This window comes from Oncorhynchus clarkii, chromosome 22 (genome assembly GCF_045791955.1).
Source record: "Oncorhynchus clarkii lewisi isolate Uvic-CL-2024 chromosome 22, UVic_Ocla_1.0, whole genome shotgun sequence".
Taxonomy (NCBI): Eukaryota; Metazoa; Chordata; class Actinopteri; order Salmoniformes; family Salmonidae; genus Oncorhynchus; species Oncorhynchus clarkii.
This window is the reverse complement of record NC_092168.1, coordinates 50,721,947-50,745,308: the sequence shown is the minus strand read 5'-3', so window position 1 is coordinate 50,745,308 and position 23,362 is coordinate 50,721,947. Positions and strand designations below refer to the sequence as shown.

Sequence of the window (23,362 nt, the reverse complement as noted above, 5' to 3'; positions counted from 1 at the left end):
CATGAAGACTCACAGCTGTAATGACTCTTAGAGACTTACCCATGAACACTCACAGCTGTAATGACTCTTAGAGACTCACCCATGAAGACTCACAGCTGTAATCGCTGCCAAATGTTTTTCTAACGTGTATTGACTCAGGTGGGTGAATACTTATCTAATGAACAGTGTTTTATTTTGAATTAACAAGAAAAATAAATAAAAATATTAGAATTTTTCCCGTTTGACATTAGAGTATTGTGTGAATCAATTACAAAAAAAACTAATCACAATTAATTAAATTTCAATCCCAGTCTGTAACGCAAAAACAATATGAACAAATCCAAGGGGGTGAATACTACTGACTGTATGATCATACACGTCTATACATCCCTCCCAAACCCCAAACAGTTGCTAAGGTAACAACATGTCCATGCAGTACCTGTTTATATTGCAGCTGAATTCTTGTTTATTTTTTAGTTATAATTCAATGCAAAGCGGCACAAACATGTGGAAAAGCTTGATAGGTGGTTTAACTTGCTCTCTCTTTTCACAGAGTTATTATAATGTAGGCAAAAGGATGGAATAACAATCTGGGATTTACAAGGAACAGGTTCTTCATCCAGCTCAGTCCTGTCTGTGTGGCACGAGAGGAGACGAGAGGAGACGAGACGAGAGGAGAGGAGGCGAGACGAGAGGAGACGAGAGGAGACAGGCCGAGTTCTGGGTCGTATTCATTAGTGCACGCCATAATGAACGTTTCTTATTGTATAATAAGAACGTTTCGGGTCCGTTTGGTTTGTAGGGAGAGCAGCCTGTAGGGTCCATATAGTCTGTAGACTGTGCTCTAGATGGGTCCATAGGCTGTAATCAGTCTGTAGACTGGGACCTTGATGGGTAGATAGTCTGTAGTCAGTCTGTAGACTGGGACCTTGATGGGTCCATAGTCTGTAGTCAGTCTGTACACTGGGACCTTGATGGGTCCATAGGCTATAGTCAGTCTGTAGACTGGGACCTTGATGGGTCCATAGGCTGTAGTCAGTCTGTAGACTGGGACCTTGATGGGTCCAATAGCCTGTAGATTGTAGCCTTGATGGGTCCATAGTCTGTAGTCAGTCTGTACACTGGGACCTTGATGGGTCCATAGGCTATAGTCAGTCTGTAGACTGGGACCTTGATGGGTCCATAGTCTGTAGTCAGTCTGTAGACTGGGACCTTGATGGGTCCATATGCTGTAGTCAGTCTGTAGACTGGGACCTTGATGGGTCCAATAGCCTGTAGACTGTAGCCTTGATGGGTCCATAGTCTTTAGTCAGTCTGTAGACTGGGACCTTGATGGGTCCAATAGCCTGTAGACTGTAGCCTTGATGGGTCCATAGTCTTTAGTCAGTCTGTAGACTGGGACCTTGATGGGTCCATAGGCTGTAGTCAGTCTGTAGACTGGGACCTTGATGGGTACATAGCCTGTAGACTGGGACCTTGATGGGTCCCATAGCCTGTAGCCTTGATGGGTCCCATAGCCTGTAGCCTTGATGGGTCCCATAGCCTGTAGCCTTGATGGGTCCCATAGCCTGTAGCCTTGATGGGTCCCATAGCCTGTAGCCTTGATGGGTCCATAGTCTGTAGTCAGTCTGTAGACTGTAGCCTTGATGGGTCCATAGCCTGTAGTCAGTCTGTAGACTGGGACCTTGATGGGTCCATAGGCTGTAGTCAGTCTGTAGACTGTAGCCTTGATAGGTCCATAGTCTGTAGTCAGTCTGTAGACTGTAGCCTTGATGGGTCCATAGTCTGTAGTCAGTCTGTAGACTGGGACCTTGATGGGTCCATAGTCTGTAGACTGGGACCTTGCTGGGTCCCATAGCCTGGGCAGCTCGGCCCAAGTCCTCCTCTTCCCCCTAGCTACCACTCACCCGTCAGTTTGGTGCTTTCATCCCGTTTTGGCGGGGCAGGGCGCGGCCCCCGCCGTAACGTTGCATAGCCTGAGGACATGTACCCGTGGCCCCCGCCCTGCCCCCCCCTATGTTGGTCCGGAGGGGGTGGAGGAGGGAGGGCCATGTCGTCCATGGAGACCGGTTCCAGCCGGGAGGAACCGTGCCGCGTGAGGGAGCCATGACGTGAGATGGACTTCCTCTTCAAGGTCCGGTTCAGGTCCTCCAGGAAGTTGGGTTGGACCGAGGAGAGGGTACCGCCCCCCTTAGGTACCCCGGGGGAGGTGGGGGGCAGGGGACAGGCAAAGGAGGCTGGGGGGGTATGCTGGTGCTGGTATGGAGGGGACAGGGGTAAGGGCTCCTGGACCGTGTGACTCCGGGACAGCCTGTGCAGTGTCAGTGGCGGAGTCTTCTTGAGTGACTGGGTCTTCCATGATGATTGGCTGACGGGGTGGGAGATGGGCGTGGCCTGCGGCTGGGGGTTTACCACTGCGACCCTGGGGGCCCCCGGGTGGAGCTCAGAGAGGAGGGGTGGTGGGGGGAGCAGTTCAGAGTCGGGAGGAGGAGGGGGGAAGTCTTCACTAGGCTGGCGGTACTGAGGAGGAGAGGGGAACTCTTCACTGGGTTGGCGGTACTGAGGAGGAGAGGGGAACTCTTCACTGGGTTGGCGGTACTGAGGAGGAGAGGGGAACTCTTCACTGGGTTGGCGGTACTGAGGAGGAGAGGGGAACTCTTCACTGGGTTGGCGGTACTGAGGAGGAGAGGGGAACTCTTCACTGGGATGGCGGTACTGAGGAAGAGAGGGGAAGTCTTCACTAGGTTGGCGGTACTGAGGAAGAGAGGGGAACTCTTCACTGGGCTGGCGGTGCTGCCCTGTCTGTAGACCCTGGAGGACTAGAGGGAGAGCTGACAGGTTCAGCTTGCCTGGTTTAGGAGGAGCAGGAAGAGCAGGAGACCCCAAATCTTTAGCAGGAGATCCGGAGAAGGTGGCGGTGGAGGAGTTGCAGGAGCCGAGGCCAGGCTGGGCAAACTTACTGACCAGAGACTCCACTTTCTTAGGCTGCCTCTGGACCTGGGCCTCTTCCTGGTACTCCCCTGAGGAGTTAGACTTGATGGAGGAGGCGCGCTGGGGAGTGGGAGGAGGCCCCCTCTTCCCGAAGGAGCCGGTTGATGAGGTGGAGGGAGACTTCTTAATGGGGGAGCACATCTCAGAAGGAGGGAGAGGAGGAGGAAGGGGGAATTCAGGGGACTGAGGTGGGATCTGACCCCCTGGCTGCCATCTTGGTTTAGCCTTGACCGCCGGGGGGGACTGTGGGGGCAGGGGGACTCCTGGGAACTGGTTGACTATCTGTTTGGCCAGGGAGGGAGTGGGGGAGATGGGGGCGGACAGAGGGAGGGTTTTAGAGGAGAATATGTGCTGTTTGGGCATCGTGGAAGGCGGCTGATTGGGCGAATGGCCTGTAGAGAAGCTTTGCTGCTTTTTCATTGGACCAGAAGGAGGGTAGGGCGACACTGGGGACAGGGGGATCCCTGGACCAAAGGTCTTAGGAGCGGTCTGGGGCGCGAAGACACCAGAGAAGGTTTTGGGAGGTGTGGGGGGTGGCAGTATGGGGGACAGGGGGGAGAGGGCAGGAGGGGGAGGAGGAGGAGGGGACTCAGGTTGGCCATCCAGCTCAGAGAAATCATAGTTCATATTGGGGAATTTTTGGGCCAGGAACTGCTGCAACCCAGTGTTACTGAGAGGGGGACACTGGTGGTCCTCTTCTGGGGGAGGAGGGGGGGGCAGTGCTTGGGCCTGGGGGGGAGGAGGGGGGATGAACTGAGGAACAGAGCTGGGGAGGCTGAACCTCAGAGAGGCCATGGCAGAGCCTGGAGCAGGCATGGAACAAGGAGGAGGAGGAGGAGGGTTTCTCGGAGCCAATGGCATGGTGTTGTAGTTAGTGGGAGCCAATGGGAGCGTGTTGTAGTTGGGTTTGACAGACTGGAGGGGCGGGGCCGGAGGGCCTTGCTGCTGGCCCATTGGTTGGGCACTGTAATGATTGGCAGCCTGGTTGGCGCCACCCTGCAGGCGGGCGATGGTGCTGTACTTGACAAAGTTGGTAGGAGCAGCCTGGTGAGGGGGGTGGGGAAGTGGGGGAGGAGAAGGAGGTGGAGGGTCGGGGGGAGAGTGGGAGGATTCGGGGGAGACACTGGTGTAGCTGGTTCGGGATGGTGGGGCTGACTGGTGCATGGAGGGCAGCATCAGGGGATAGGGTCTGCTCACTGACTCCATCCTCAACTAGAGAGAGAAAAGAGAGCGAGACACAGAGAGCGAAAGACAGAGACGAAAGAGAACGAGTGAGCGAGACACAGAGAGATAAAGAGAGAGAACGAGAGAGAGGAGACACAGAGAACGAGAGACAGAGAGAGAGAGACGAGAGAGAGGAGACACAGAGAGCGAGAGACAAAGAGGGGAGAGAGACACAGAGAGTGAGACAGAGACAAAGAGAGAGAGCGAGAAAGATACAGAGCGAGAGAGAGAGCGAGACAGAGACACAGAGAGCGAGAGACAGAGAGAGAGAGACGAGAGAGAGGAGACACAGAGAGCGAGAGACAAAGAGGGGAGAGAGACACAGAGAGTGAGACAGAGACAAAGAGAGAGACATGTATCTGTGTTAGATGATATTGTATTAATGATTTCATTACTACTATGCTAGAAAACAAAAACATGATGTTATTTGAAAACCTTTGCCACACAGGGGAAAACATGTTCATGTGTCTCATATTGAACACTGGGACACATGTTCATGTGTCACTATATTGAGGCATTACATTCAGCAGAAAACACAAACAAATACATGGACAACTGGGCTAGAACTGGGCTTCTGAAACACAAGAGTAGAGAACTGGGCTTCTGAAACAAGAGTAGAACTGGGCTTCTGAAACACAAGAGTAGAACTGGGCTTTTGAAACAAGAGTAGAACTGGGCTTCTGAAACACAAGAGTAGAGAACTGGGCTTCTGAAACAAGAGTAGAACTGGGCTTCTGAAACACAAGAGTAGAACTGGGCTTCTGAAACAAGAGTAGAACTGGGCTTCTGAAACACAAGAGTAGAGAACTGGGCTTCTGAAACAAGAGTAGAACTGGGCTTCTGAAACACAAGAGTAGAACTGGGCTTCTGAAACACAAGAGTAGAGAACTGGGCTTCTGAAACACAAGAGTAGAGAACTGGGCTTCTGAAACACAAGAGTAGAGAACTGGGCTTCTGAAACACAAGAGTAGAGAACTGGGCTTCTGAAACACAAGAGTAGAGAACTGGGCTTCTGAAACACAAGAGTAGAGAACTGGGCTTCTGAAACACAAGAGTAGAACTGGGCTTCTGAAACACAAGAGTAGAGAACTGGGCTTCTGAAACACAAGAGTAGAGAACTGGGCTTCTGAAACACAAGAGTAGAGAACTGGGCTTCTGAAACACAAGAGTAGAGAACTGGGCTTCTGAAACACAAGAGTAGAGAACTGGGCTTCTGAAACACAAGAGTAGAGAACTGGGCTTCTGAAACACAAGAGTAGAGAACTGGGCTTCTGAAACACAAGAGTAGAGAACTGGGCTTCTGAAACACAAGAGTAGAGAACTGGGCTTCTGAAACACAAGAGTAGAGAACTGGGCTTCTGAAACACAAGAGTAGAGAACTGGGCTTCTGAAACACAAGAGTAGAGAACTGGGCTTCTGAAACACAAGAGTAGAGAACTGGGCTTCTGAAACACAAGAGTAGAGAACTGGGCTTCTGAAACACAAGAGTAGAGAACTGGGCTTCTGAAACACAAGAGTAGAACTGGGCTTCTGAAACACAAGAGCAGAACTGGGCTTCTGAAACACAAGAGTAGAGAACTGGGCTTCTGAAACACAAGAGTAGAACTGGGCTTCTGAAACACAAGAGTAGAACTGGGCTTCTGAAACACAAGGGTATAACTGAGGTAAGGTGAGGAATACTGAGGCAGGTCAATAGAGACAGGTGACAGGTGAGGAATACTGAGGCAGGTCAATAGAGACAGGTGACAGGTGAGGAATACTGAGGCAGGTCAATAGAGACAGGTGACAGGTGAGGAATACTGAGGCAGGTCAATAGAGACAGGTGGGGAATACTGAGGCAGGTCAATAGAGACAGGTGACAGGGTAAGGTGAGGGTGTCAGTACAGGAGGAGGCGGTACCTCATCCTGGGTGCCTCTCTTCCAGGCCTCGGAGAAGATGGAGCTGACCTGGCTCTGAGAGCGGCTGTGGCCTGACAGGTTGTTCTCTGACACAGCAACACCACTATCACTACTGTAGTGGGTAGACTGGGACTCTGGAGGGTGAGAGGAAAGAGGGAGGGAGAGGAAAGAGGGAGAGAGGAAAGAGGGAGGGAGAGAGGAAAGAGGGAGGGAGAGAGGAAAGAGGGAGGGAGAGAGGAAAGAGAAAGAGGGAGGGAGAGAGGAAAGGGGGAGGGAGAGAGGAGGGAGAGAGGAAAGAGGGAGGGAGAGAGGAAAGAGGGAGGGAGGGAGGGAGAGAGGAAAGAGGGAGGGAGAGAGGAAAGAGGGAAGGAGAGAGGAAAGAGGGAAGGACAGAGGAAAGAGGGAGGGAGGGAGAGGAAATAGGGAGGGAGGGAGAGGAAAGAGGGAGGGAGAGGAAAGAGGGAGGGAGAGGAAAGAGGGAGGGACAGAGGAAAGAGGGAGGGACAGAGGAAAGAGGGAGGGACAGGGGGAAGAGGGAGGGACAGGGGGAAAAGGGAGGGACAGGGGGAAGAGGGAGGGACAGGTGAAGAGGGAGGGACAGAGGAAAGAGGAAGGGAGGGAGAGAGGAAGGGAGGGAGGGAGGGACAGAGGAAAGAGGGAGGGAGAGGAAAGAGGGGGAGAGAGGTAGGAGGGAGAGGAGAGGGAGAAAGGGAGGGGAGAGGAGTAGGGAAGGAGAGAGGGATGGAGGGAGAGAGAGAGGGAAGGAAGGAGGGAGGAGAGGGAGAGAGAGGAAAGAGGGGGAGAGCGGTAGGAGAGAAGAAGGAAGGAAGGGAGGGAGAGGGAGGTGAGAGGAGTAGGGAAGGAGAGAGGGAGGGAAGGAGGGAGGGAGAGAGGGAAGGAGGAGAGGGAGACAGAGAAATGAGAATTAGAGCAAGTAGAAATCTTATACATACTGCTAAGTCAGTGGGTAACTGCTGCTGGGTTAGTGTCTAATCAATTCTAATTCAGTCATTTCAGGAAGTAAACTGAAATTCATGAAATTGTACTTCCTGAATTGACTGAATTGAGATAAGAATCGACCTCAGCCCTGCTATACTTGTGTGTTGTTGTGTCTGTCCACCACCACTCACCAGGCAGGCTGGAGGAGCTGGATCCAGACTTGATAGAGGAGCTAGAGAGAGAAGACCAGTCGTAGGCTGCCTCAGTCCTCTTCATAGCCTCCTGGTAGTTCACATACAGGGTCTTCCCATACTGGAGACAAAGACACATAGGTCAACAGACAACATGAGTGTATTGATTAGTCGGGCAGGTGTATTCATTAGCCGGGCAGGTGTATTCATTAGCCGGGCAGGTGTATTCATTAGCCGGGCAGGTGTATTCATTAGCCGGGCAGGTGTATTTTTTTTATTTATTTTATTTTACCTTTATTTAACCAGGCAAGTCAGTTAAGAACAAATTCTTATTTTCAATGACGGCCTGGGAACAGTGGGTTAACTGCCTGTTCAGGGGCAGAACGACAGATTTGTACCTTGTCAGCTCGGGGGTTTGAGCAACCTTCCGGTTACTAGCAGCTCTAACCACTAGTGTATTCATTAGCCGGGCAGGTGTATTCATTAGCCGGGCAGGTGTATTCATTAGCCGGGCAGGTGTATTGATTTTATTTTACCTCCAGGCAAGTCAGGTGAACAAATTCTTATTTTCAATGACGGCCTTGGGTTAGCCTGTTCAGGCAGGTGTACCTTGTCAGCTTTTGAGCAACCTTCCGGTTACTAGTCCAACGCTCTAACCACTAGGCTACCCTGCCGCCTCCTCTATTCATTAGCCGGGCAGGTGTATTGATTAGTCGGGCAGGTGTATTCGTTAGCCGGGCAGGTGTATTCGTTAGCCGGGCAGGTGTATTCGCCGGTCAGGTGTATTCGGTCAGGTGTATTGGTTAGCCGGTCAGGTGTAGCCGTGTATTGATTAGCCGGTCAGGGTGGTGTATTCATTAGCCGGGCAGGTGTATTCATTAGCCGGTCAGGTGGTCAGGTGTATTGATTAGCCGGTCAGGTGGTCAGGTGTATTGGTTAGCCGGTCAGGTGTATTGGTTAGCCGGTCAGGTGGTCAGGTGTATTGGTTAGCCGGTCAGGTGTATTGGTTAGCCGGTCAGGTGGTCAGGTGTATTGATTAGCCGGTCAGGTGTATTCATTAGCCGGGCAGGTGTATTCATTAGCCGGTCAGGTGTATTCATTAGCCGGTCAGGTGGTCAGGTGTATTGATTAGCCGGTCAGGTGTATTCATTAGCCGGGCAGGTGTATTCAGCCGGGCAGGTGTATTCGTTAGCCGGGCAGGTGTATTCGTTAGCCGGGCAGGTGTATTCGTTAGCCGGGCAGGTGTATTCGTTAGCCGGGCAGGTGTATTGGTTAGCCGGTCAGGTGGTCAGGTGTATTGATTAGCCGGTCAGGTGTATTGGTTAGCCGGTCAGGTGTATTGGTTAGCCGGTCAGGTGGTCAGGTGTATTGATTAGCCGGTCAGGTGGTCAGGTGTATTCATTAGCCGGGCAGGTGTATTCATTAGCCGGTCAGGTGGTCAGGTGTATTGATTAGCCGGTCAGGTGGTCAGGTGTATTGGTTAGCCGGTCAGGTGTATTGGTTAGCCGGTCAGGTGGTCAGGTGTATTGGTTAGCCGGTCAGGTGTATTGGTTAGCCGGTCAGGTGGTCAGGTGTATTGATTAGCCGGTCAGGTGTATTCATTAGCCGGGCAGGTGTATTCATTAGCCGGTCAGGTGTATTCATTAGCCGGTCAGGTGGTCAGGTGTATTGATTAGCCGGTCAGGTGTATTCATTAGCCGGGCAGGTGTATTCGTTAGCCGGGCAGGTGTATTCGTTAGCCGGGCAGGTGTATTCGTTAGCCGGGCAGGTGTATTCGTTAGCCGGGCAGGTGTATTCGTTAGCCGGGCAGGTGTATTCGTTAGCCGGGCAGGTGTATTCATTAGCCGGTCAGGTGTATTCGTTAGCCGGGCAGGTGTATTCGTTAGCCGGGCAGGTGTATTCATTAGTCGGGCAGGTGTATTCATTAGCCGGTCAGGTGTATTGGTTAGCCGGTCAGGTGGTCAGGTGTATTCATTAGCCGGTCAGGTGTATTGATTAGCCGGTCAGGTGGTCAGGTGTATTCATTAGCCGGTCAGGTGGTCAGGTGTATTGATTAAGCCGGTCAGGTGTATTGATTAGTCGGTCAGACTCATTAGTCGGTTTCCTCAGCAAAATGGTTTACAATAGAAACGCTTTACTCCAGAAAACGTTTTGCAACACGAGAACAATAGTTTCTATTGAACAGATCCAGGGAGGTCCCTCCCCGTTTCCTTCCGCTTCTGTTCGGTTCCTAGTGAACATACCCCAGCTTTGTCAGATGTTCCCACATCTTTTCATCAGAGCCAAATACTTTGAGTTTGGCCATTGAGGTATTCTGTACAAGATGTTCTGTGAGAACCCATACTATGGCTCTGCTTTACATTACTCTCTTACGTTAAGTTGTTGCTGAGGTAACGTAACGTTACCTTGGCGATGCGTATCCCATTGATCCACTGGTGTAGGGTTCTGACGTCATCACAACACAGGTACTTGATGTACTGGGATTTCTTCTGGATCTGAGGATGCTGAACAGAGAGTGAGACAATGGGATATATTAACGACCACACATCACAATAATAGCATGCTGGGATTTCTCTCATTTGTTTCTTTAATTGAGCTATAATCTCTCGGACAGATTCTGCTGACAAAATGATGCACGGTTTCAGTTCTGGGCTAAATCCCCAGCCCAATTAACCGGTGCCTGTATAGAGCCCCTCTGCTGTATAGAGCCCCTCTGCTGTATAGAGCCCCTCTGCTGTATAGAGCCCCTCTGCTGTATAGAGCCCCTCTGCTGTATAGAGCCCCTCTGCTGTATAGAGCCTCTACTGTATATAGCCTCTCACCGTATATAGCCTCTCACCGTATATAGCCTCTCTAATGTATATAGCCTCTACTGTATATAGCCTCTACTGTATATAGCCTCTACTGTATATAGCCTCTCACCGTATATAGCCTCTCTACTGTATATAGCCCCTCTACTGTATATAGCCCCTCTACTGTATATAGCCTCTCACTGTATATATAGCCTCTACTGTATATAGCCTCTACTGTATATAGCCTCTACTGTATATAGCCTCTACTGTATATAGCCTCTACTGTATAGAGCCCCTCTGTAAGGTCTACTACACCTGTTGTATTCAGCATTTCACTGTGAGGTCTACTACACCTGTTGTATTCAGCATTTCACTGTAAGGTCTACTATACCGGTTGTATTCAGCATTTCACTGTAAGGTCTACTACACCTGTTGTATTCAGCATTTCACTGTGAGGTCTACTACACCTGTTGTATTCAGCATTTCACTGTAAGGTCTACTACCCCTGTTGTATTCAGCATTTCACTGTGAGGTCTACTACACCTGTTGTATTCAGCATTTCACTGTGAGGTCTACTACACCTGTTGTATTCAGCATTTTACTGTAAGGTTTACTACACCTGTTGTATTCAGCATTTCACAGTAAGGTCTACTACACCTGTTGTATTCAGCATTTCACTGTAAGGTCTACTACACCTGTTGTATTCAGAGCACGTGACAAATAAACTTTGATTTGATTTGAGGCCATACAGATTTCTCAGGAGGTTTATACACTGTCCACTAGATGGCAGTGTGCCCACTGGATACGGTCTCCTCTGACAGGAAGACTGAGGGCAGCGATTCAACATCCTCAATCCCTCTACTGTACCCAGTTACTCCCATCAGGGATTACATGGAAACATTACCATCAGACCAGAATAGAAACCTTCTCTGTTTACTTCTCTTGTTGCTTTCCTGAGGAAACGGAAGGGATTTGGTTCATAATTGACATGGCTTTAGAGTCGGACTCTTTTATTTGAAAGAGTCCTGACAAGAGAAACATGGTGGTTCACTGGATTATGATTAGGTTCTCTTCTCCCTCCTCCTCCCTCATCTCCTTCCTCCTCCCCGTCTCTCCCCTCTCCTTCCGTTTCTCCCCCTTCCCCGTCTCTCTCCTCTCCCCCGTCTCCCTCCTCCTCCCCCGTCTCTCTGCTCTCCCCAAGTATCCCCCTTCTCTCCTCTCCCCAAGTATCCCCCTTCTCTCCTCTTCCCAAGTATCCCCCTTCTCTCCTCTCCCCAAGAAATCCCTCCCCTCTCTCTCCCCAAGTATCCCCCTTCTCTCCTCTCCCCAAGTATCTCCCCCCTCTCTCCTCAAGTATCCTCCCTCTCTCCAAGTACCCCCCCCCCCTCTCTCCTCTCGTAGTTTTAGTAGTAGTAGTAGTAGTAGTAGTAGTTTTAGTGGTAGTAGTAGTAGTAGTAGTAGTAGTAGTTTTAGTGGTAGTAGTAGTTTTAGTGGTAGTAGTAGTAGTAGTTTTAGTGGTAGTAGTAGTAGTAGTAGTAGTTTTAGTGGTAGTAGTAGTAGTAGTTTTAGTGGTAGTAGTAGTAGTAGTAGTAGTTTTAGTGGTAGTAGTAGTTTTAGTGGTAGTAGTAGTAGTAGTAGTAGTATTAGTGGTAGTAGTAGTAGCAGTAGTAGTTTTAGTGGTAGTAGTAGTTTTAGTGGTAGTAGTGGTAGTAGTTTTAGTGGTAGTAGTGGTAGTAGTAGTAGTTTTAGTGGTAGTAGTAGTTTTAGTGGTAGTAGTAGTAGTAGTTTTAGTGGTAGTAGTAGTTTTAGTGGTAGTAGTAGTAGTAGTAGTAGTTTTAGTGGTAGTAGTAGTAGCAGTAGTAGTTTTAGTGGTAGTAGTTTTAGTGGTAGTAGTTTTAGTGGTAGTAGTAGTAGTAGTTTTAGTGGTAGTAGTAGTAGTGGTAGTAGTAGTAGTAGTAGTAGTTTTAGTGGTAGTAGTAGTAGTAGTAGTAGTTTTAGTGGTAGTAGTAGTAGTTTTAGTGGTAGTAGTAGTAGTAGTTTTAGTGGTAGTAGTAGTAGTAGTAGTAGTAGTAGTAGTTTTAGTGGTAGTGGTAGTAGTAGTAGTAGTTTTAGTGGTAGTAGTAGTAGTGGTAGTAGTAGTAGTAGTAGTAGTTTTAGTGGTAGTAGTAGTAGTAGTAGTAGTTTTAGTGGTAGTAGTAGTAGTGGTAGTAGTAGTAGTAGTTTTAGTAGTAGTAGTTTTAGTGGTAGTAGTTTTAGTGGTAGTAGTAGTAGTGGTAGTAGTAGTAGTAGTAGTAGTTTTAGTAGTAGTAGTTTTAGTGGTAGTAGTAGTAGTAGTAGTAGTTTTAGTGGTAGTAGTTTGAGTGGTAGTACTAGTAGTAGTAGTAGTTTTAGTGGTAGTAGTTTTAGTGGTAGTAGTAGTAGTAGTAGTAGTTTTAGTGGTAGTAGTAGTAGTAGTAGTTTTAGTGGTAGTAGTAGTGGTAGTAGTAGTAGTAGTTTTAGTGGTAGTAGTTTTAGTGGTAGTAGTTTTAGTGGTAGTAGTAGTAGTGGTAGTAGTAGTAGTGGTAGTAGTAGTAGTGGTAGTAGTAGTGGTAGTAGTTTTAGTGGTAGTAGTTTTAGTGGTAGTAGTAGTAGTGGTAGTAGTAGTTTTAGTGGTAGTAGTTTTAGTGGTAGTGGTAGTAGTTTTAGTGGTAGTAGTAGTAGTGGTAGTAGTAGTAGTGGTAGTAGTAGTAGTGGTAGTAGTAGTAGTAGTTTTAGTGGTAGTAGTTTTAGTGGTAGTAGTTTTAGTGGTAGTAGTAGTAGTAGTAGTTTTAGTGGTAGTAGTAGTAGTAGTTTTAGTGGTAGTAGTTTTAGTGGTAGTAGTAGTAGTGGTAGTAGTAGTAGTGGTAGTAGTAGTAGTAGTTTTAGTGGTAGTAGTTTTAGTGGTAGTAGTTTTAGTGGTAGTAGTAGTAGTGGTAGTATAAGTAGTTTTAGTGGTAGTAGTTTTAGTGGTAGTAGTTTTAGTGGTAGTAGTAGTAGTAGTAGTTTTAGTGGTAGTAGTAGTAGTAGTTTTAGTGGTAGTAGTTTTAGTGGTAGTAGTAGTAGTGGTAGTAGTAGTAGTGGTAGTAGTTTTAGTAGTTTTAGTGGTAGTAGTTTTAGTGGTAGTAGTAGTAGTGGTAGTAGTAGTAGTGGTAGTAGTAGTAGTGGTAGTAGTAGTAGTGGTAGTAGTAGTAGTAGTAGTTTTAGTGGTAGTAGTTTTAGTGGTAGTAGTAGTAGTGGTAGTAGTAGTAGTAGTAGTTTTAGTGGTAGTAGTTTTAGTGGTAGTAGTTTTAGTGGTAGTAGTAGTAGTGGTAGTAGTAGTAGTGGTAGTAGTAGTAGTAGTTTTAGTGGTAGTAGTTTTAGTGGTAGTAGTTTTAGTGGTAGTAGTAGTAGTGGTAGTAGTAGTAGTAGTTTTAGTGGTAGTAGGTTTAGTGGTAGTGGTAGTAGTAGTAGTAGTTTTAGTGGTAGTAGTTTTAGTGGTAGTAGTAGTAGTTTTAGTGGTAGTAGTAGTAGTGGTAGTGGTAGTAGTGGTAGTAGTTTTAGTGGTAGTAGTTTTAGTGGTAGTGGTAGTAGTAGTAGTAGTTTTAGTAGTAGTAGTTTTAGTGGTAGTCTGTGGGGTTAGGGCTAGGTGGTAGTAGTAGTTTAGTAGTAGTAGTAGTAGTTGTAGTAGTAGTAGTTTTAGTGGTAGTCTGTGGGGTTAGGGCTAGGTGGTAGTAGTAGTTTTAGTAGTAGTAGATTAAGTGGTAGTCTGTTAGGGCTAGGTGGTAGCAGTGTTACTATATCAACAGAGTATTGCAGGTGGTATTGGTCTAGTGGCAACAACAGAAGTCAGGTGTTATCAGCGCCTATAGGAGCTTACCAAATGGCTCACCATTCCCTATGGGCCCTGGTTAAAAGTAGTGCCCTATATAGGGAATATGGTGTTATTTGGTACATACCGTGGGTGTTTTCTCTCACCTTGAGGGCCAGGCAGTAGTCTGTGGGAGCCTTGTACTTGCTGCGGTAGTCCTGTCCGTTGTACACATTAACATGATCCAGCTGGAGGAAACACACCAGTTCTCTGGAAGCCTGCCAGCGGGAGAGAACAGATGGAGGATTTACAGTTGACTGTCATGGCTTTCACCTCACCGCACTGTCCACTGGGTGGCGCTTTACAGAAGATTGACTTAGAGGGACGTTGGTCAGCTTGCTGCAGCTACTGCTGTTGATTGCTTTACTATCACACTTATAAACAGGAAATGATGTGCTGGGCTTCTCTCCTCCTCTCCCTGCATGTGGCATTCAGAGGGTCAATGAGGACACAGAGTACTTCGGTAAACTGTCTGCCTTTCCGTCTGTCTGACGGCCTGTCGGACTTTGTCGGTTTTTCAGCCGGTCTGTCTGTCTGCCTTTTCCTCTTTCTGCCTGTTGGTCTGTCTGCCTTTCTGCCTGTTGGTCTGTCTGCCTTTCTGCCTGTTGGTCTGTCTGCCTTTCTGCCTGTTGGTCTGTCTGCCTTTCTGCCTGTTGGTCTGTCTGCCTTTCTGCCTGTTGGTCTGTCTGCCTTTCTGCCTGTTGGTCTGTCGGCCTTTCTGCCTGTTGGTCTGTCTGCCTTTCTGCCTGTTGGTCTGTCGGCCTTTCTGCCTGTTGGTCTGTCTGCCTTTCTGCCTGTTGGTCTGTCGGCCTTTCTGCCTGTTGGTCTGTCTGCCTTTCTGCCTGTTGGTCTGTCGGCCTTTCTGCCTGTTGGTCTGTCGGCCTTTCTGCCTGTTGGTCTGTCGGCCTTTCTGTCTGTTGGTCTGTCGGCCTTTCTGCCTGTTGGTCTGTCTGCCTTTCTGCCTGTTGGTCTGTCTGCCTTTCTGCCTGTTGGTCTGTCTGCCTTTCTGCCTGTTGGTCTGTCGGCCTTTCTGTCTGTTGGTCTGTCGGCCTTTCTGCCTGTTGGTCTGTCGGCCTTTCTGCCTGTTGGTCTGTCGGCCTTTCTGCCTGTTGGTCTGTCTGCCTTTCTGCCTGTTGGTCTGTCTGCCTTTCTGCCTGTTGGTCTGTCTGCCTTTCTGCCTGTTGGTCTGTCTGCCTTTCTGCCTGTTGGTCTGTCTGCCTTTCTGCCTGTTGGTCTGTCTGCCTTTCTGCCTGTTGGTCTGTCTGCCTTTCTGCCTGTTGGTCTGTCTGCCTTTCTGCCTGTTGGTCTGTCGGCCTTTCTGCCTGTTGGTCTGTCGGCCTTTCTGTCTGTGCATGTGTGTATGTGTTGTTTTTAACCCTAGTTTTTAATCCTCGCCCTGGGTAGTGTAACATAGTAACATGGCTGTAGCTGAGTGTAGTTAATAGAGATCCCAGCTGGACAGACATCCCAAATGGCACCCTATTCCCTGTTTAGTGCACCACAGTTAATCAGAGCACTATATATATATTCTGGACAATAGGCTAACTGGTACTGATAGTGTACATTAAATAATCTAGGTCCGATTCCAGGAACACCATGCACTTCAAGATGGCTTCGATGGGACATGGATGGGCTTCGATGGGCCTCGATGGGACATGGATGGGCTTCGATGGGCCTCGATGGGACATGGATGGGCTTCGATGGGCCTCGATGGGACATGGATGGGCCTCGATGGGACATGGATGGGCCTCGATGGGACATGGATGGGCCTCGATGGGACATGGATGGGCTTCGATGGAACTCGGATGGGCTTCGATGGGACATGGATGGGCTTCGATGGGACATGGATGGGCTTCGATGGGACATGGATGGGCTTCGATGGGACATGGATGGGCTTCGATGGGCTTCGATGGGCCTCGATGGGCCTCGATGGGACATGGATGGGCTTCGATGGGCCTCGATGGGACATGGATGGGACTCGATGGGACATGGATGGGACTCGATGGGAAAAGAATGGGCTTCGATGGGCTTTGATGGGACATGGATGGGCTTCGATGGGACATGGATGGGCTTCGATGGGACATGGATGGGCTTCGATGGGACATGGATGGGCTTCGATGGGACATGGATGGGCTTCGATGGGACTCGGATGGGCTTCGATGGGACATGGATGGGCTTCGATGGGACTCGGATGGGCTTCGATGGGACATGGATGGGCTTCGATGGGACTCGGATGGGCTTCGATGGGACATGGATGGGCTTCGATGGGACATGGATGGGCTTCGATGGGACACGGATGGGCTTCGATGGGACACGGATGGGCTTCGATGGGACACGGATGGGCTTCGATGGGACACGGATGGGCTTCGATGGGACTCGATGGCCTTCGATGGGACTCGATGAGCTTCGATGGGACATGGATGGGCTTCGATGGGACTCGATGGGACATGGATGGGCCTCGATGGGATATGGATGGGACTCGATGGGCTTCGATGGGACATGGATGGGCTTCGATGGGACATGGATGGGCTTCGATGGGACATGGATGGGCTTCGATGGGCTTCGATGGGACATGGATGGGCTTCGATGGGACATGGATGGGCTTCGATGGGACATGGATGGGCTTCGATGGGACATGGATGGGCTTCGATGGGACATGGATGTAAGCACTCAAAATCCAGAGAAGAGCAATTGGATCTCCTCAAGGTTCTGTGCTTGAGGCTTTCTATTTCCTGTGTATTATCTTCAGGAACTAAACCAACTTTCGATTTCCTGTGTATTATCTTCAGGAACTAAACCAACTTTCTATTTCCTGTGTATTATCTTCAGGAACTAAACCAACTTTCTATTTCCTGTGTATTATCTTCAGGAACTAAACCAACTTTATATTTCCTGTGTATTATCTTCAGAAACTAAACCAACTTTCATTACTAGTTTTCTGAAAATACTCAATTGTACTTTTCTTAACCAGTTGATCATTTGCAGTCAGCCCACATTGGGGAGAATGTACTTATTTTCAATTTGTAAGTGTATTAATATTTCTAAATGTTTGATTTGGTTAGTCAGTATTGAGACGCTAACAATCCAAAGAATAAGAATCTACGACATGTTATCTCTGAATATACAATGACAATTGCAGTTTCCCATGTTACTGAATGGGTCAGAGGGCAGGAGAGGCCTGGAATAGGATCATTTCATGAATCACTAGTGTGTCTTGGAGCAGTAGAGTGTTCAGACTTCATTGCTGATAATATTTTTGGCCGTGCAGCATCACAGATGTTTGACTATACACACTATTGGAATACAGGTTAGTCACTGTGTTCCAGGGACGTACCTTGGCTGAGTAGTCACTGTGTTCCAGGGACGTACCTTGGCTGAGTAGTCAGTGTGTTCCAGGGACGTACCTTGGCTGAGTAGTCACTGTGTTCCAGGGACGTACCTTGGCTGAGTAGTCAGTGTGTTCCAGGGACGTACCTTGGCTGAGTAGTCACTGTGTTCCAGGGACGTACCTTGGCTGAGTAGTCACTGTGTTCCAGGGACGTACCTTGGCTGAGTAGTCACTGTGTTCCAGGGACGTACCTTGGCTTTTCCTTTAGGTACATAGTAGATCCCAGAGGCTCTGAGCAGGAAGTATCTCTTCTTCCAGCTCTTCTTCCCATCCTCCTTCAGCCAGAGTACTCCCTCCATCTCAGGTACAGAGACGGCGCTGCCACAAAAACACTCCTGCCGCAGAGAGCGCACACGCACACACACACACACACACACACACACACACACACACACACACACACACACACACACACACACACACACACACACACACACACACACACACAATGTAGCATGCACTAACAAGGTAACATTTTGAAATGACCTGGACCAATCAAGTTGTGTCCATCAGTTTGTTTGTTATGTTGAGATCACTGTACCTCCAGTAGTGCTTCCTTGTTCCTGTCTGCCATCTCACACGTCTCCTTCCGCCCCAACAAATAGTTCTGTGATTTTCCAGAAAAGGGTTAAAATCAGGGTATGATAGTCAAATTTAGATTTAGATATTTAACTATACTTTATTTAACTAGGCAAGTCAGTTAAGAACAACAAACCTTTCGTTTACTAGTCCAACGCTCTAACCACTAGGCTGCCAGTAACCCGTTAAAAATATACACTGCTCCAAAAAATAAAGGGAACACTTAAACAACACAATGTAACTCCAAGTCAATCACACTTCTGTGAAATCAAACTGTCCACTTAGGAAGCAACACTGATTGACAATAAATTTCACATGCTGTTGTGCAAATGGAATATTTTTTTTATTTTTTTATTTTACCTTTATTTAACTAGGCAAGTCAGTTATGAACAAATTCTTATTTTCAATGACGGCCTAGGAACAGTGGGTTCAGGGGCAGAACGACAGATTTGTACCATGTCAGCTCGGGGGTTTGAACTTGCAACCTTCTGGTTACTAGTCCAATGCTCTAACCACTAGGCTACCCTGCCGCCCCGAATAGACAACAGGTGGAAATGATAGGCAATTAGCAAGACACCCCCAATAAAGGAGAGGTTCTGCAGGTGGGGACCATAGACCACTTCTCAGTTCCTATGCTTCCTGGCTGATGTTTTGGTCACTTTTGAATGCTGGCGGTGCTTTCACTCTAGTGGTAGCATGAGACGGAGTCTACAACCCACACAAGTGGCTCAGGTAGTGCAGCTCATCCAGGATGGCACATCAATGCGAGCTGTGGCAAGAAGGTTTGCTGTGTCTGTCAGCGTAGTGTCCAGAGCATGGAGGCGCTACCAGGAGACAGGCCAGTACATCAGGAGACGTGGAGGAGGCCGTAGGAGCAACAACCCAGCAGCATGACCGCTACCTCCGCCTTTGTGCAAGGAGGAGCAGGAGGAGCACTGCCAGAGCCCTGCAAAATGACCTCCAGCAGGCCACAAATATGCATGTGTCTGCTCAAACGGTCAGAAACAGACTCCATCAGGGTGGTATGAGGGCCCGACGTCCACAGGTGGGGGTTGTGCTTACAGCCCAACACCGTGCAGGACGTTTGGCATTTGCCAGAGAACACCTAGATTGTCAAATTCGCCACTAGCGCCCTGTGCTCTTCATAGATGAAAGCAGGTTCACACTGAGCACATGTGACAGACGTGACAGTCTGGAGACGCCGTGGAGAACGTTCTGCTGCCTGCAACATCCTCCAGCATGACCGGTTTGGCGGTGGGTCAGTCATGGTGTGGGGTGGCATTTCTTTGGGGGGGCCGCACAGCCCTCCATGTGCTCGCCAGAGGTAGCCTGACTGCCATTAGGTACCGAGATGAGATCCCCAGACCCCTTGTGAGACCATATGCTGGTGCGGTTGGCCCTGAGTTCCTCCTAATGCAAGACAATGCTAGACCTCATGTGGCTGGAGTGTGTCAGCAGTTCCTGCAAGAGGAAGGCATTGATGCTATGGACTGGCCCGCCCGTTCCCCAGACCTGAATCCAATTGAGCACATCTGGGACATCATGTCTCGCTCCATCCACCAACGCCACGTTGCAGCACAGACTGTCCAGGAGTTGGCGGATGCTTTAGTCCAGGTCTGGGAGGAGATCCCTCAGGAGACCATCCGCCACCTCATCAGGAGCATGCCCAGGTCTTGTAGGGAGGTCATACAGGCACGTGGAGGCCACACACACTACTGAGCCTCATTTTGACTTGTTTTAAGGACATTACAAAGTTGGATCAGCCTGTAGTGTGGTTTTCCACTTTAACTTTGAGTGTGACTCCAAATCCAGACCTCCATGGGTTGATAAATTTGATTTCCATTGATCATTTTTGTGTGATTTTGTTGTCAGCACATTCAACTATGTAAAGAAAAAAGTATTTAATAAGAATATTTCATTCATTCAGATCTAAGATTTGTTATTTTAGTGTTCCCTTAATTTTTTTGAGCAGTGTACAATCCATCAATGTTCCTTAGCAGTCAGTAAAAGTGGGACTAGCTATCTTACGAAGCTAGTTCACCATGGAGACAACAGTGCCCACCAGCTCCCAATCTATGAATCATTGTACCACCATCTACAACATACTGACCTAGATCTGAAGGACACACTGGTGTCTGTTTGTTTTTTTTTGAGTGACTTTGTGTACATATAAACAGTGTCTGATACTACTGAGTGTATCTATTTTGGTGAAGCATTTATATTTTGGTGCCAGTTCAGTGTATTGTATAACCTGTCCTGCATCAGTTATGTGATACAATACTGACTGGCAGGGACAGCAGTGTTCTGGATGGCTATTATGGTGTAACGTATTTTAAAGCAGCAGTGTATTTCTGCATCATTAGTGTCCAGGACTAGTCTTCATTAGTGTCCAGGACTAGTCATCATTAGTGTCCAGGACTAGTCATCATTAGTGTCCAGGACTAGTCATCATTAGTGTCCAGGACTAGTCCTCATTAGTCCAGGACTAGTCATCATTAGTGTCCAGGACTAGTCATCATTAGTGTCCAGGACTAGTCATCATTAGTGTCCAGGACTAGTCATCATTAGTGTCCAGGACTAGTCATCATTAGTGTCCAGGACTAGTCATCATTAGTGTCCAGGACTAGTCATCATTAGTGTCCAGGACTAGTCTTCATTAGTGTCCAGGACTAGTCTTCATTAGTGTCCAGGACTAGTCTTCATTAGTGTCCAGGACTAGTCCTCATTAGTCCAGGACTAGTCATCATTAGTGTCCAGGACTAGTCTTCATTAGTGTCCAGGACTAGTCTTCATTAGTGTCCAGGACTAGTCTTCATTAGTGTCCAGGACTAGTCATCATTAGTGTCCAGGACTAGTCATCATTAGTGTCCAGGACTAGTCATCATTAGTGTCCAGGACTAGTCATCATTAGTGTCCAGGACTAGTCATCATTAGTGTCCAGGACTAGTCATCATTAGTGTCCAGGACTAGTCATCATTAGTGTCCAGGACTAGTCATCATTAGTGTCCAGGACTAGTCATCATTAGTGTCCAGGACTAGTCTTCATTAGTGTCCAGGACTAGTCTTCATTAGTGTCCAGGACTAGTCTTCATTAGTGTCCAGGACTAGTCTTCATTAGTGTCCAGGACTAGTCCTCATTAGTCCAGGACTAGTCATCATTAGTGTCCAGGACTAGTCTTCATTAGTGTCCAGGACTAGTCTTCATTAGTGTCCAGGACTAGTCTTCATCAGTCTCCAGGACTAGTCATCATTAGTGTCCAGGACTAGTCTTCATTAGTGTCCAGGACTAGTCTTCATCAGTCTCCAGGACTAGTCTTCACTAGTGTCAAGGTCCTCATTAGTGTCCAGGACTAGTCTTCACTAGTGTCCAGGTCCTCATTAGTGTCCAGGACTAGTCTTCATTAGTGTCCAGGACTAGTCTTCATTAGTGTCCAGGACTAGTCTTCATTAGTGTCCAGGACTAGTCTTCATTAGTGTCCAGGACTAGTCTTCACTAGTGTCAAGGACTAGTCTTCACTAGTGTCCAGGTCCTCATTAGTGTCCAGGACTAGTCTTCACTAGTGTCCAGGTCCTCATTAGTGTCCAGGACTAGTCTTCACTAGTGTCCAGGTCCTCATTAGTGTCCAGGACTAGTCTTCATTAGTGTCCAGGACTAGTCTTCATTAGTGTCCAGGACTAGTCTTCATTAGTGTCCAGGACTAGTCTTCACTAGTGTCCAGGACTAGTCTTCACTAGTGTCCAGGTCCTCATTAGTGTCCAGGACTAGTCTTCACTAGTGTCCAGGTCCTCATTAGTGTCCAGGACTAGTCCTCATTAGTCCAGGACTAGTCTTCATTAGTGTCCAGGACTAGTCTTCACTAGTGTCCAGGTCCTCATTAGTCCAGGACTAGTCCTCATTAGTCCAGGACTAGTCCTCATTAGTCCAGGACTAGTCTTCACTAGTGTCCAGGTCCCCATTAGTGTCCAGGACTAGTCCTCATTAGTCCAGGACTAGTCCTCATTAGTCCAGGACTAGTCCTCATTAGTCCAGGACTAGTCTTCATTAGTGTCCAGGACTAGTCTTCACTAGTGTCCAGGTCCTCATTAGTGTCCAGGAATAGTCTTCACTAGTGTCCAGGTCCTCATTAGTGTCCAGGACTAGTCTTCACTAGTGTCCAGGTCCTCATTAGTGTCCAGGACTAGTCCTCATTAGTCCAGGACTAGTCTTCATTAGTGTCCAGGACTAGTCTTCACTAGTGTCCAGGTCCTCATTAGTCCAGGACTAGTCCTCATTAGTCCAGGACTAGTCCTCATTAGTCCAGGACTAGTCCTCATTAGTCCAGGACTAGTCTTCACTAGTGTCCAGGTCCCCATTAGTGTCCAGGACTAGTCCTCATTAGTCCAGGACTAGTCCTCATTAGTCCAGGACTAGTCCTCATTAGTCCAGGACTAGTCTTCATTAGTGTCCAGGATTAGTCTTCACTAGTGTCCAGGTCCTCATTAGTGTCCAGGACTAGTCTTCACTAGTGTCCAGGTCCTCATTAGTGTCCAGGACTAGTCTTCACTAGTGTCCAGGTCCTCATTAGTCCAGGACTAGTCCTCATTAGTCCAGGACTAGTCCTCATTAGTCCAGGACTAGTCTTCACTAGTGTCCAGGTCCTCATTAGTGTCCAGGACTAGTCCTCATTAGTCCAGGACTAGTCCTCATTAGTCCAGGACTAGTCCTCATTAGTCCAGGACTAGTCTTCATTAGTGTCCAGGACTAGTCTTCACTAGTGTCCAGGACTAGTCCTCATTAGTCCAGGACTAGTCTTCATTAGTCCAGGACTAGTCCTCATTAGTCCAGGACTAGTCCTCATTAGTCCAGGACTAGTCCTCATTAGTCCAGGACTAGTCTTCATTAGTGTCAAGGACTAGTCTTCATTAGTGTCCAGGACTAGTCCTCATTAGTCCAGGACTAGTCTTCATTAGTGTCCAGGACTAGTCTTCATTAGTGTCCAGGACTAGTCCTCATTAGTCCAGGACAAGTCCTCATTAGTCCAGGACTAGTCTTCATTAGTGTCAAGGACTAGGCTTCATTAGTGTCCAGGACTAGTCCTCATTAGTCCAGGACTAGTCCTCATTAGTCCAGGACTAGTCTTCATTAGTGTCCAGGACTAGTCTTCATTAGTGTCCAGGACTAGTCCTCATTAGTCCAGGACTAGTCTTCATTAGTGTCTAGGACTAGTCTTCATTAGTCCAGGACTAGTCTTCATTAGTGTCCAGGACTAGTCCTCATTAGTCCAGGACTAGTCTTCATTAGTGTCTAGGACTAGTCTTCATTAGTCCAGGACTAGTCCTCATTAGTGTCCAGGACTAGTCTTCATTAGTCCAGGACTAGTCTTCATTAGTCTCCAGGAATAGTCTTCATTAGTCTCCAGGATTAGTCTTCATTAGTGTCAAGGACTAGCCTTCATTAGTCTCCAGGAATAATCTTCATTAGTGTCAAGGACTAGCCTTCATTAGTGTCCAGGAATAGTCTTCATTAGTGTCCAGG

At 48.1% G+C, this 23,362-nt stretch overlaps 1 protein-coding gene across 3 annotated transcripts in view; it reads right to left on the bottom strand.

Moving 5' to 3' along the window:
• Positions 1–462: 462 nt before the first annotated feature.
• The window catches only part of LOC139380994 (ras-associated and pleckstrin homology domains-containing protein 1-like), a 140,334-nt gene continuing 117,434 nt past the window's right edge, over positions 463–23,362 (bottom strand). For 2 of the 3 annotated variants that reach the window (XM_071124215.1, XM_071124216.1), the window contains 7 exons: positions 17,810–17,875; positions 17,460–17,603; positions 13,988–14,098; positions 9,629–9,727; positions 7,224–7,344; positions 6,094–6,227; positions 1,559–4,182 (listed from right to left, as the gene is read on the bottom strand). In XM_071124215.1, coding sequence (XP_070980316.1) covers positions 1,876–4,182; positions 6,094–6,227; positions 7,224–7,344; positions 9,629–9,727; positions 13,988–14,098; positions 17,460–17,603; positions 17,810–17,875 — 2,982 coding nt within the window. In that variant the 3' untranslated portion in view covers positions 1,559–1,875. Of the gene's footprint in view, positions 4,183–6,093; positions 6,228–7,223; positions 7,345–9,628; positions 9,728–13,987; positions 14,099–17,459; positions 17,604–17,809; positions 17,876–23,362 lie in introns of all 3 variants that reach the window. The other variant, XM_071124217.1, reaches the window with a different exon arrangement.